This window comes from Electrophorus electricus, chromosome 12 (genome assembly GCF_041902795.1).
Source record: "Electrophorus electricus isolate QZ-2024a chromosome 12, ASM4190279v1, whole genome shotgun sequence".
In the NCBI taxonomy this organism is placed as follows: domain Eukaryota; kingdom Metazoa; phylum Chordata; class Actinopteri; order Gymnotiformes; family Gymnotidae; genus Electrophorus; species Electrophorus electricus.
In genome coordinates, this window is record NC_137508.1 from 5,447,501 (window position 1) to 5,461,832 (window position 14,332).

Consider the following 14,332-nt stretch of genomic DNA (forward strand, 5'->3'; position numbering starts at 1 on the left):
TACAAATTTAAACGAAGAGATTTCCTATAGATTTTGCACCATAACTTTCGCTGGAGAACTAGAGCAGAGGAGTCTTCGCTATACAGACTGGCAGAACATATACAGAACATATACACTTTGCTTCCCATGCACCATAATTCCCATCAGGTTTAAGAGAAAAACCCTTACCTGTATAGTACACCACAGTACTGTGGTGTATCATTACCTGTATAGAACACCACAGTACTACATGGCTCTCAAGAGGAATTTTGACCTACCCACTACTAAGAAATACAAGATATATGATTTACTTACTGTCCTGAACACTCTTAGGAGCAGGGGGTTTGCGAGTTGCCCAGTTGGTCCGGATCTGTCTTCCACCCAACCACTGCCCTCCCATGTGAACTATGGCATTCTCTGCATCCTGGCAATTAAAAACACACGATCATATTATTTGAATTAACATACAGAAACAAAACAAAACTAATAAGATATACTGCTAGCCTTTCAGAGCTCTCCTTCATAGCTCCCTTTACATGCTAAAGACTCTGACTATGTCATTAAATATTTAAAAGACCAAAAAAAAGAACTTAAAAAAAAATATGCAGACTAAAACTAAAATCTAACATCCAAAATCATGGAAATATTTAAATAATTACAAAATCACTACAATACTGCAAATGATTAAGGGATCATTGGATCTACATGGACTTGAAATTGTCATTATAAATAGTAAACAGAAATAGAAATAACCTTCACTTTGTGTTCCTGAGCTGGAGCCTTACCAGTTTGTTATAGAAGGACACAAATCCATACCCCTTTGATTTCCCAGTTGTCATATCCTTCACCACGCGAGCATCCCTGAAAGAACAGGATATACCAGACAAGTCAGTCCACTTCCCACCTGCCACCATGACAAAGAAAAGAAAGGAACCACACACACGCGCACACACACACTGTACTGTGAAACAATCTTATAGTATCTAAATAATCCAAAAAGAATTTACACTACCAATTCTTTGCATCTTCAGACTAGCACACTATCAAAAAATACAAGTTCATGCAACCTACACCACTGTTTCTTTTGTTCTGACAAAAAACAAACAAACAAACAAAAAATCTCCTGCTCAGTCCTGCTTTCCACTGCAATGATCCTGGTGTTAAACACTAGGTATTACACTTTCATATCAGTAAAATTAAAATAAATAATTACAATAAACAAATACCAAATCAAAATAAAAACAAAGCAATTTCTTTACCATGCATTCCTAATTTCTGCTGTTGTCTCTAATCCTACCAGTAGAGGTATATAGAAATATCAAAAGAGAAAAAAAGGAATTAAACGGCATACATGGCCTGTTAACAGATTTCTTTATTTTTCCTGGTCAATTCTTTACCACCAATATGGAGTTTGGGAAGCTGCAAATTTCGAAAAATTGACATTTTCAGAATTTTTAGAGAATCAAACTATCAACAAAACTAGGCAAACCATAATGAAACAACATTTTTACAAGTTTAAGAAATATTGGAGCACTTAAAAACTACACTACTTCAGCGTTAATACGAAAATATTGCAGTATATAAATAAGAAAAGCAAAGAGTAAATAGAAAAAAAATCTACATCTGAGTTTCCAGTGTGCACAGTTCCTTGCTGTTAGCCTTCAAGCTCCTGTCCAATCCTATGAGCATTTCTGTAAAATAACCAGAGTGCTATTAACTGACACTCACAGCTAAAGAAATATCTGAAATATTTTCAGATTTACAGTGATTTTTTTTTTCAACAACACCAAATAATTTACTGTTTAGAAAGTGATTAACATTCTACTTACCATGTCTTCAATTTATCAGGAATATTTAGTTGTGCAGATACTCGCATAAGGACATGCCTAACAATATTTCCCTAAAAGCCCTAAAACCTTCACAGTATTTTGGTGTGACGAATGTGTGTGGATGCACTCGTCTTTTTCATGAAATGTTGAGAGATTTACTTAGTCCTACTAGAACGTTTATATGGCAGGTATAACAAATACAAAGTGTTTAGTACCAAGTCTTTGGGCTTTTATCATACATTATTTAATTCTGTTTTCATTTTAGAAGTCTACGCTAACCATTTCACAATTAGGCACTCATTCAAGTTTCTCTCTAACTCTACCTTTGCAATTTTTTAATTAGGAAAAACCTATATCAAGAAGCCTCCAGATTAAGAATATATGAAAGACAACCTTCCATACAAACCTCTCTAGTTGCATATTATTCCAGAAAAGAACAAAACATAGGGCAGAACCACTTAACACTTACGAAATTTTTCCAAAGGGTGCAAATGCAGCTCTGATATCATCAGTGGTGATCTCAGGACTCAGATCTCCCACAAAAACATGGAAATGATCTAAGGTAAAAAAAACAAAAAACAAAAACAATAAGAATTCTGTGCAAATCTATTACTTAAGAAGAAAAAGAGGTAAAACAAAAAAAGGGACTTACTGGACGTGTCTTTCTTCTGACTACTTGGAGTTGTTGCCCAATTTACTTTAACTTCCTGTGGCCAAATAAACAAGCAATTATGGCTAAGGGTTTCTTTAAAATAAAATAATTACAAACATAGATCAACAAGTGAGCTAAAGTACCTTTCCTAGAATCTTCCTTCCATTCATTGCTGCTAGAGCAGCTGCAGCATCCCTGTGCTCAAAGAACTCCACAAAGCAATATGGGTCATTGCTTGTATGCTGCAAAACAGAAAATACAGAGTTATTCATTGTCTTGCCGTTATCAGATTTCAGAGAAAAAAAAAACAGGACAGCATATTGTGAAATCAATCTTGCTTTTAAAAACAAAAAAACTGCCAATTTAATTGGAACCCAGTTCATTGTGTAGACCTATTTATTCTCAGTGTAGGTAAAGAAAACTGCACTACCAATTACTTAGTCTGCACTTACATTTTAATTGATAATTATTTGTTTTTAAGTGCAGTATTTTTTTTTAGCTTGATTTAACTGGCTTTATGTAAACTAACACTAGTTACTAGTATTGCTAGTAATAGTAGACATCTAAAAAAATCAACTTGGCTTGCTTATCATTGTACCAGTGTAGGTTCCTCTGACAATCAGTGCATGTAAAATGAATACCTACTGAAATACACTTTCTATGCACATTTAAAAGTCCATATTTAACGCTTACCTCTGTAATCATTTTACAACTTTTACAGGGACCGATCTGGGTGAACAACTGAAGGATCAAGTTCTCTGTAACATCCCTAGACAGGTTTCCCACGTAACTGAAAGGCAAACAAATCCACATTTCCTTAAACCTCAGATCAGCCATCCTGCATTCTAATTACAAGAGCGTCCTTCACACGATATAATGAAGCGGGCATTCAGTGGATGTTATTTCCAGAGTAGCTTCTCGGTGGAAAAAGACAATTGCATAACCCAATTCGCGTTTATCCCGTCCAATGCTTAATAAAAAAAAAACTGAAGTGTGCGTTTAGTAAGACTTCCATAAAAGTAAAAAGCTGTCGTTCTTTTGCCAGACTTATGTACAGCCCTATACTAGCTAACGCCAATTACCTCAGCAAGAAAACAAGCTGACCTAAGAGTTAACCTAGGACAAGAAATCAACCCTCAATGTCCACTGACAGCCTAAAACAGCTAGGCAGCCAAGTAAAGCCATGAGAGTCACGTTTGTTTTCTCTTAGGAATGCCGTAGTACGCACAGTCGCCTTGCAAATAGACGTAGCTAGCTAGCTGTTTGTATTAAATAGAAAACAGAACACCGCGTCAAGCATTTTTAAAATAATCTTGACAACCTACGGTGAGACACAGAAAGGGAACTTGCCATTAGTCTGAAGGAGACCACAGTATCCCAGCCGCCGAAAAGGCCTCGGAAAAATAGTGGCTGGTTAGCTAGCTAGATGTCAAACAATAGCTAGACAAGAAGCTAGCTGTCCAACTAGCTATGTAGCGTTAGCCCGCTAGCAACCAGTGAGCTAACCTGACAATTATTGTATAAACAGATAGACATTTGCGAATCATGGGTTACATCGTATTGGTGATTCCGTCAAGATAAAATTTTATTTGCATGTATTATTTATCAAAATTTCGCTTTACATTAAATATTGGGCAAAAAGCTAGGTTAGCTAGTTAACCTCAGTTGCAAGATAGCTAGCTAGCTAAGCGCTACCCGCGATCAGTAGCTAGTAAGGCAATGTAGATTAGCAGTTCAGCGTGACCAAACAACAGAACTTCTTGACAACTCTGCAATAGAAGTGTGGATCTGCTGGAAATTTAAGCTCATTGTCGCACGTAAATCGTCTCTTTTTGCAATCAAAAAGCTGCGTTCGACAGCCACCTAACATTAGTTGGATAGCCACTGCAATGCTAACAAATGTGGCATTTGAACACACCAGTCCAAACGCATGGACTGGTATTGTGCTGAAAAGTACTTACAGTGTTTTTGGGTGGCTCTCGTCTTCCATTCTGGGATATCGTACGAGGTTTTCGTTTAACTTATAAATTATCCCCGTGCTGTTGTGTTTAAAATAAAAAGAACAGCAGAGTGGTTTAGCTAGTTAGATACTTTCTTTATTGTGTAGAAAATGGCGAAACCCGGCCAGATAGGAATCCAATCAATGCGCATGCGCACCACCTCACTGGGTTGGACACTGAGCCTTGTGCGTTCAAGCAAAGCATATACAAATTAGAGGCGTAGTTTAAACAGCATGGGTAACTCTGTTGTTGTTTCAGTTTGTTTCAGTTTGCCTATTTTATTGTCAATATTAACTCGATGATTGTTTCAGGTCACTTTTGATGTTAATTTAAAAAAGACTAACAGCGTACATTTTGCAGATTCGCCAATCTCATGGGCAGCAAATAGTACATTTACTGTATAAACTATAATACAAAACTGCACATTAAACAAGCTACCGAGTAAGTGTATGTGTAATAATATCAATTGCTGAGGGGCTGCTAGAATATGCCCTCTTATTTAAGGGTAGGCCTACTTGAATCAAACACAACAAAATTGCTAAGAAGCATTACAAGTCCCTACTTTCAAAAGGATTAGACGAATAGGCCGCTATAAACAATGGGCTTTCATTCGTGGTATTTTTTTTTCTCATGAAAGTTGTGTTAATGTCAGTATTTCACATTTCTGCACATTTATATTCCAAATGTATTTTTGATGGCCATAATAATTTCGTATTATACTATTCTATTCTAATATTTGTACCCAGGGTTTGCACTCTAGAGTTACAAGTTTAGCTTCTTGCAAGTGAAATACTTGACCCTGTATGCTATGAAGAACCATCCATTTAACAATTTATGAGAGAAGCATGCAATTAGCAGTTTAGATGCTTGGCTGAACTACAGAGGTTTCTGTGAAGTGGTCTTATTTCTGCATTATTCTCAAGCATATCGAACTAAAGATGGACATAAGGCAAGCTGAGGCTACATATGTTCTGTAGCCTCATGTTGCCTTATCTTTTCACCTTTAATTCAGCATGCTTAAAATAATACAGAAATAAGGCCACTTCACAGAGAGACCTTTAACCATAACAATAAAAACGTGTCTACTTATGTTTTTAAATGAATAATAATAATAATAATAATAGACTACTATTCTTTTATAGTAATACACTGCTCAAAGATTAATGTTCTCTCTCTCTATATATATATATATATGCGTGTGTGTGTGTGATATTATTGCGTTACTCGATTTATTCTTTTATTGTGAAAGCTGCTCTCTTGTCCGCTAGCTCGGTAAAGTTAGGTTGAATATTCAATATTCAGCGGATATTCGCGTTTCGCCCCTCTTGCTCGCAAACACTGTCCTGAAATATCTGAAATTACATTTTCTATATCGTGGTGGAACAGAGAAGAAACTACAAACCTTATATTTTGTCAAAATTTCTGATCTTTACAGTTTGTCAAATACATTGATCAAAATAGCCGGAATGGCTGCATCAGGCGCGATAGACCTTTAGGACCCTTCTACAAAGTGCAGACACAGTTCAAAAACGTAAGAAATTCAGATAGCAGCTTGTTGGTGTCAGTTATAAAGACGTTAAACCTACTGAAAAACAGAGATGAGCTGAAAATCAATAACTAACTTCAGCAACGTCCACAATGTTAACTGATGAATATGTTTAGCACTTTAGACATTCTAAACATGGATGTAGTGATGTTTTTTGTATCAAATAAATTGCTGCTGTGAAATGTTCATATGACACACAGATCTAAAATTACTTGTAGTGTGCAGAGACACATCTGATAAACATACTACAACCTTTAGTTTGGTAATATATACCTTCGGTTGAATTTAAATAATTTTTTTAAGCACATAAATTGCAATTGTGAATTGCAGTGGTAGCTCAGTAGTTATGGTACTTGACTTGTAGTTGGAAGGTTGCTGGGTCAAGCACCACCACTGGCAAGCTGTCAGTGCCAGTTGGGCTTCTGAGCAAGACCATCAGTTGTTCAAGTTGTACTCAGTCATAACTGTAAGTTGCTTTGGGTAAATGTGTCAGCTAAATTTTGTAAATGAAACATCTATATAACATCTGGATCTTGAATCATTTGTAATGTACAGAGATGCATGTTATACCGATACTACAACCTTTAGTTTGATAAAATATGGCTTGTTTGAATTTTAATTATTTTCTAATGTAATTACTAGAGTCAAACATCCATGATATACTGATCTAAAATCACTTTTGGTTTATTAAGACACATCTCACAACACTACTAAACTTTTATTTTAAAAACAGTAACTACCTTTTTTTTTTAGCTACCAGCTATCCTATCTGCTGCCCAACCCTGTATCTGATGATATACTACTGTGCACAGTTCCAGCCCTGATATAGTTTACAACATACAGTTGATAAAAGTCTTTAGGAGCATCTGGATACAGTCAGGTGTAATGGAACTAACCCCTGCTGGGAAGTAGATCTTTTTTGAGTAGAGTGGAGCACTCCTGTAATGTAAATTATCATGGTTTCATTTCCATTTTACATTTACATTTAGGGCATTGAGCAGACTCTCATCCTGAGTGACTTACAAAAGTGCTTTGTCATTTACTCATATAAATATATCCAAGTACAGTATAGAAGGTTAGAATTAAACATACCAATGAACTAGAATACTGTAGAATACAGGGATGAATGCTGATACTTCAAAGTGTCAGTTTTCCTTTAAATATTCTGCAAATAGATGGGTCTTCAGTCTGCGTTTGAAGACTGCAAGGGACTCTGCTGTCCGGACAGCAAGCGGGAGTTCATTCCACCATCTTGGAGCCATGACAGAAACATTTCATGGTTTACATGGTTTTTGGTGTCGCTTCACCAGGCTCCTCATCCCCTGTTCCTCCAGGGTTCTCACTCTCCTACTCAGCTGGTCTCTGCCACTAACTGGCTCCTCAAGCCTATCCCAACTGCCAGTGCTGTGGTCCAGATTTGGGAGCTGCTCTTTATGTATCCTGTTGTTTGGAACTGGCCCGATCTGGTGCTGACTCTACCCATTCATTACCGCACACACTTTTGGCCCATTAACAAGACTGTACATGCAGTACCGTGCAAACATTTTAAGCACTTGAGAAAAATGTATTTAAAACACTATTTTATTGGTCAGTAAGCATTTAACAGCCAAGAAAAACATTAATAGGATACATGCAAAAATATTAATGAAATAACTCATAATTTGTTTTAATGTACTGACCACAGCCTCTGGTGACTAGGAGAGGCAGATTGCCCCTAAGTAACTTTAGATCAGTATGTCATATGAATATGTCAGAGTAGCAATTTATTGGTCATAAATATTCACTGCATCCATGTTTGGAATGATCATCGCTCAGCTCACCGATGTTGTTCAGTAGGTTTAAAGTTGTTAACAAGCCCCTTGTCTCTAGGAATGTTTTACGTTTTTAAACCGTTTCCGCACTTTGTACATATTCCCTCACCGGCTTCTGCGTCTGCTGCAGTGAGTCCGGTTATTTTCATCAGTGTATTCGTTAAATGTAAAGATCGGAAATTTTATAACAAAATATAACGAATTTAGTTTGTTCTCGGTTCCAACACTATTTAGAAAATGTAATTTCAGAGATTTTAGGACGTTGTTTGTGAGCAAGATGAGGAGCGAAACGCTTAACTGCTGAATACCCAGTCGACCTAATTTTACCGACCTTTGTCAGATAGATAAACCAGGGACGGGATGATCCCCAGGCTGGGAAATCTGGTCTGTTAGGCGCACATGGCCATGCGATTAAGCGCAAGCTAGAACTTTCTGAGAAGCCGACTAGCTCCTTCGAGAAACCCACCCCCGTTTACTGTACGTCATCAGATCGATCCTTTAAAGGATCCGTATGCGCTGTCATGGCACAATATACAGGACCGCAGCTACATCGGAGTATGAAAATACTGGCTCCCGTTGAAACAATGGCTACAAATGATCCTCTGCCGCCAGGATGGGAGATCAAAATTGACCCTCAGACAGGATGGCCGTTTTTTGTGGATCACAACAATCGTATTACAACATGGAATGACCCAAGGCATGACACTAAAAAGGTAAGCGAGAGATCGTGTGGCATAGTCGCAGAAATGCGTTGGAAGTTGGGCTGTCATGTCTGTGTTTTCCTGTGTCTAATAGTTGATTTTTATTTTGCTCATATCTGCTATCGTCTGGTGATAGGAACCGATCTAATATCATTTACACACTTATGTGCTTGTAGCCTATAGGCCAACTTTATGTGACATATCTAAAATTAAGAAATTTAAAGTGTATTGCCGACAAATTCTTTTAAATAAATGGAGTAAATAGATTTGATTTTGTGCTAATGTACATCTAAATGGTTGGACTGCATCTACGTGAATTGCGATCCAGTTCGTGTAATGGAATACGGGCTAAATTCCTAAAATAGCGCTTTTCATATATATCCTTACAGATAGGTTACTATCACACCGAAATATTTTTGTGTAATGATCTAAGCTTGACTGGTTTGTGTGTGACGCACTGCAGTCATATGTACCTAAGACTCTGACTGTTTGAACATCTCCATAATGTTTATTTAAAGATCTGGAGCTACGCAGACTGCGTTTGTTCATAATACCGTTGTAACTGCTCAGTATCATTTCCCCCGAAAGTTTCCCTTACATGGGATATAATACGGATCCACCCTCTTAGTGCTTCGGGAATATGCTCAGTGGCTCGGCAAAATGTTAAGGTAGAAGTTTAAATTTCATTTGTCAAATAAAAAAGAAACAAACAATAACAACATGTCAGAAACTGCCACCCCGTACATTTCTGTTAATATGATGTTGAAATGTAATGGGGAAAACGCTGGCCAGTTGGGATCTCTCATTAGAAACATCAACACTTGCTGTTGTCCAAAGTTAGTGTCACCAAGAATCTGTTGGAAAGGCACAGCTGCCAGGAGATAAAATGGGTGGTGCTACATGGTGTGTGTCTTGTCCACATGTCAATGTCAAAAAAGTAGAGGACATAAGGTCATTCATGTTCTGCTCTACTTTCAGTAGAATGGAGCATTTTAGATTACTTTATTCTACACCCCAAGCATCAAAAATATAGATGTGACTACTAATGTAACTTTATAAACTAAGAGCATTAGCTTTGTTGATCCACAATTTTAAACTGGCAACCTTCACCATTTTTACATCCAAAACATTGTTATTTTTTATGCATGTTGTGTGGGTTGTTTGATTGTCTGAGACAAATACTTCTGATTCACATTGATGAGTAAGGGAGACCTTTTTTTTCGCTCGTGGATTTGTTTAGTGAAGACCACCCCCTCACAAAGTATATTTTAAGCTGCAGTGTCAACCTGACAGCACCCCGTTGAGCACTTGAGTGAGCACGCACACACACACACACACACACACACACACACACACACACACACACACACACACACACACACACACAGACATGTACGCACACACGCAAACACGCACGCGCGCGCACACACACACAAACACGCACGCGCGCGCGCACACACACACACACACACACACACAGACATGTACGCACACATACACAAACACAGTGAGTCATGTGGTAATGGTAAATGTACAGTATATCTTTTCATACTAGTAATATAAAGCAACTGTTAAGTTATTGGTTAAGTTTTTTAAAAAAACTCTAAATGAATATAGGGGCAGTAAGTATAAATTAGGCATGTTTGACTTTTAGCCTTTGGCTAATAATTTAAATTCAGCAGATAATAAATGTTTAATGTTCATTACATTAAAATTACATGTAACTTACTGAAAATGCCAAGAGGTTACAGTGTAACATACTATGTCATAACATTAACACACTTGCTTAAAATCATTTTGCATAAATACACTTACATGTATTAGGAATTTGTGTTGGTGAAATCAATTTAAAAAAAAACAGTTTTTCCAAAATAATATTTGAAATTGAATCACTGTGAACTAAGCAATTATCCTAATTGCTCAAAATAAAACACTAACTAATGCAAATAATAGAAACAAGTTTGGAGTATGTTCCTCATGATTAAACAATCAATGATTTCCCAATAATATTAAGGAAGGTGATAGCTTTTACATTATTTAAGATTGGAAACAAACCTTTTCTTATATACTCATCTTTGAACTTTAAAAATTTAGTATTTACTTTTTAAATGCTTAATATATATTTAGTGTATATTATAGGTATGTTTTTTAGCCTTATCTGCCATATAAAATGTCAAAGGTGTTTCCCAAATCTCAGTACCACTGAATTTAAAGTGAATGTGTGCTAGTGGTTTTCATCTGTGAACGCAAGGTATTTAGTGGGTCTGATGATATGTGTTACAGATCATCCAACTTTCCCCAAATGGCCCCTATACACCTACAGAGTCATCTCCTCAAGATGTACCCATGGCTTTTATTCAGGAGATGAAACAGCCAACTCTACGTCAAGGCTATATCCCAATTCCTGTCACCCATGAAAATGTTGAGGCCAAACAACAACAGCATCCAACATTTTCATATATGTATCCAGTGAACCAGCAAAGTTTGAGGGCAGATGGTCGGACTCCATCTCCAACTTCTGCACTACACTGTCAGCCAAGATCTCCAGTGCAGTGCCCATCAGAGGCTGATCTTCACTGCTTGTCCTGTTCACCTGTTTCACAGGGTGTTGAGGTATGATTCATATCATCATTAAAAAGGAAAAAAAAACATTTTAAAGTTTTTAATTTGTCATTGGGAACCATTCTTGCACCAGCTCAAACACTTACTAAGAGGTTTTTTTTTAGAAGTCAACAGTTTCGCTTGATGGATTTCTTGGAGCCTTTATAATATAGGATCATTGGCCAAATATTGATGGGTCTACTAATTACAAAATGCCATTCAGCATGGATTTTTTTTCATGCTTAAATGATTGCAAAAACAAAACTTTAATAACCCTTAAAACATAAAAATATGTTGCAAGTCATGTAGCATTTTAGATCTGCATTAGATTTGGTTTATATAAATTTAATGTAGAATTGTTCCATTTTCTCTCAGGCAAAATGGTACTTCCTGCCTATGTTTATTTTATAGCCAATAACCAAATAATACCCTGGGATTTTCTGAAATCTTCATTTATTTTTGTTGCTTTCAGGTTCACCAAGGACCCCATTCACCTCATGGGACACAGCCTCATACCAATTTCCTTCATCAACCTTCCAGACCCAGTAGCTCAGGCCTTCGGGCAGGCTATATTCCCATTCCTGTTATTCATGAGGGGACAGGGGGCATCCCACAAACCCAGGTCAACCAGGCCTTCTATCCAAAGCGCTTCACACAAACAGAGTACCAACCTTCTTTTCACTGCCGTCAACCTGAGGAATGGAGTCCTGGCTCTGTGTTTTCAACACGAGAAAAAACTCCAACCTATCGTGAGGAAGTGCCCATTCAACTTGAGCAGAATCACTCAGCCAGCCCAAATTTACTCCCACACAATATAAGAGCTCAGGAGCCAGTCAGAGCACAGGTCATGAGTGAAAGACCCCAGGTAATGTTACCACAGTCACAGAATGTATGACAATACAATTGTTGTAACAAAACTGGATCTGAGCATACACCTTTAAGAGGCCATACAGCAGTATGAGGTTTTATAAAACAGTGTAAGTTGTATTTTTGAACCTAAAATCCAGGTCTGACTTCTTTTAATGGATGTACCTGTTGGGGCCAGAAATAAATACTAAAACATTTATATATTCCTGAACTATTTAAATGTTTCAGTTGTTAACATTGTAATTGTTAACATTCTGACATCTTGTATTCCCAGACCCAGCAGCATGTTGCACATACAGAGATCCTTCCTAAAGTCGATCAGTCAGCTGAACAACCTGCCAGCCATCCTATTGAGATTCCTATTAAGAAAGTGTGTGATGTACAGCCCCCTATAGCACACCCTGTATCACCACCTGCACAGCAGCCCATACAGGAACCTGAACAAGCACCTATACAACAACCTGTGCAACAATCTGAGAAACTGCCACCACCAATGCCAGAGACTGCCAGTATGCCCATTCAGGTCCCCATGGCATCAGAACCCCAAGAAACAGCAGTGCCACAACCAGATGCTTTGCCTCCGCAACCTCAACCTGAGGAGAAGGTGGAGCCATGCTCTAGCCACCCAGGACTAGCAAAGGTTCAACAAATAGTGGAAAGGGTGGACAAACTGGCCAAAGAGGTTAAGTGTTTTGATGGAAAAAAGAATGACAAAAGATATCTGATGCTGGAGGAGTTTTTGACCAAAGAATTGCTAGCTCTGGACTCGGTAGACCCAGAGGGACGTACAGATGTGCGTCAGGCCCGACGTGATGGTGTCCGTAGAGTGCAAACCATTCTTGAGGAACTGGAGTCTATGGGTGAACAATCAGAAGGGCCGGTGAGTGACAGCTGCACTGAAGCAAGTAGCCCAGGTCAAAAAAGAGAGCCTAGCTTGATGTATCATGCAGACATGGAGAAAGCGAAAGAGATTTCATAACAACTGCAAAAGGTATAGTATGAATGAGACACAAATCACATATCTTGAGTCGCCTCAGTCTATTATTGGTTGCATGCACATTTAATTTTATCCGTTCCACTGGCTGAAAATGAATGTGATTTGTTTACTGAGTGCAATAACGTGTGCTGTTATGTAATGCTGCTGTTGTGGAATTTTACCATTCAAGTGTCTTGTAAAAAGACCGTAATGGTGATCTTGTGGTGACTAAGTTTCAACTTGACACTTAGTCTCAAATAAGAGGCCTTTATTAAAATTCAAATGCTTTATTTTTGCTTTGAATAATGTTTGGTATTTGTACTTTCTAATGGATAATGAAATGATTTGGAAAATTCCAGTAAGAATACCCATTATTTATTAGAGGAACACTAACCTGAGTTTAAGAGTATCTCTGATCTTATTTTATGAAACAGTAGGTAAAGAGTTTTTTTGGTTTTTTTTGGAAGATTGCAATGTATAAAGAGATCCACAGTTCTCATAAACACCTTATGTATGTGTTCAAACATTTAGAAAACATACAAGATGATGATTAAAATAGTTTATGAATTGTCTTGTTTATCTATGATGTTGTGATCATGACATTTGTCAATATTGGTTTAAATTGTTAAATAATAATGATAAAGACAATGTTATATTTCTACTCTATTTTTTGTGCCAAATAAACATTTTTACATTTTTTCCCTATGGTAAAAAATGTATCTCCATTTAAATGTATTTGGAAAAAAGTGCATATACACACACACACACACACACACACACACACACACACACACACACACACACACACACACACAAATAAAATAAAAGACCTGAATATTCTAGCTGTCCTTCTCATGACTATTGCATATCATTAGAACTATATGCATACTACTGCTGAAAATGTTTAATGCATGAAAATCACAAGGTCATGATGAAAATTGAAGGTCTGATGAAGGTTTGAGAAGGAAATTGTCTCATCGGGATAACAAAAATCAGTATAATGATGGTCTTTCAGAGACCTGATAATCAACCCTTTGGAGAAGGGTAATATATTCCATATATGAGCCATTGGCTTTCCTCTAGTCACTTAAATAGTAACACTATGATATATGAATATGACAAGGATTTACTGCCTCCGTTATTTGAAGATGACATACTGTTCTTCTTTGAGACAATTCCAAATCCAGGTATCATTGCATAACTCTTGATGGTTGGGACTTGTTAAAACGATATAGAGAGAAGAGACTTCCCATAGAAGATGTGGTCAATACCCAAGCTACTAATAATACCTTCTTTGCCAAGATACTTAGTAATAATAAGTATATATTTATGTGATTAGAGCAATTTGGTCCTGGTACATTTTAGTGTTT

General features: G+C 37.2%; 2 protein-coding genes across 5 annotated transcripts in view; one reads left to right on the forward strand and one right to left on the reverse strand.

The window, feature by feature from the left end:
* tial1 (TIA1 cytotoxic granule-associated RNA binding protein-like 1) overlaps positions 1-4,609 on the reverse strand; it is a 9,072-nt gene extending 4,463 nt beyond the window's left edge. Inside the window, exons 1-7 of one of the 4 annotated variants that reach the window (XM_027022603.3) lie at positions 4,422-4,608; positions 3,154-3,250; positions 2,604-2,702; positions 2,461-2,515; positions 2,278-2,365; positions 765-840; positions 295-403 (exon numbers count right to left, since the gene is read on the reverse strand). In XM_027022603.3, the coding sequence (XP_026878404.1) occupies positions 295-403; positions 765-840; positions 2,278-2,365; positions 2,461-2,515; positions 2,604-2,702; positions 3,154-3,250; positions 4,422-4,450 (553 nt within the window). In that variant the 5' untranslated portion in view covers positions 4,451-4,608. Of the gene's footprint in view, positions 1-294; positions 404-764; positions 841-1,238; positions 2,366-2,460; positions 2,516-2,603; positions 2,703-3,153; positions 3,251-4,421 lie in introns of those variants that run through there. The other 3 variants (XM_081724925.1, XM_027022604.3, XM_081724926.1) reach the window with 3 other exon arrangements.
* A 3,714-nt stretch (positions 4,610-8,323) lies between these two features.
* Positions 8,324-13,530, forward strand: bag3 (BCL2 associated athanogene 3). Its single transcript, XM_027022597.3, has 4 exons — positions 8,324-8,530; positions 10,802-11,131; positions 11,592-11,984; positions 12,261-13,530. Exons 1-4 carry the CDS (start codon positions 8,339-8,341, stop codon positions 12,963-12,965), a joined length of 1,620 nt encoding a protein of 539 aa, XP_026878398.2. The 5' UTR covers positions 8,324-8,338; the 3' UTR covers positions 12,966-13,530.
* Positions 13,531-14,332: the final 802 nt, after the last annotated feature.

What these genes read in the sequence shown, in the direction of transcription:
- bag3 (XM_027022597.3), top strand. Translation starts at nt 8,339, where the DNA reads ATGGCACAATATACAGGACCGCAGCTACATCGGAGTATGAAAATACTG. An exon ending in CAAGGCATGACACTAAAAAG is followed by an intron (nt 8,531 to 10,801) that starts GTAAGCGAGAGA and finishes TATGTGTTACAG; the next exon opens with ATCATCCAACTTTCCCCAAA. An exon ending in TCATGAGTGAAAGACCCCAG is followed by an intron (nt 11,985 to 12,260) that starts GTAATGTTACCA and finishes TTGTATTCCCAG; the next exon opens with ACCCAGCAGCATGTTGCACA.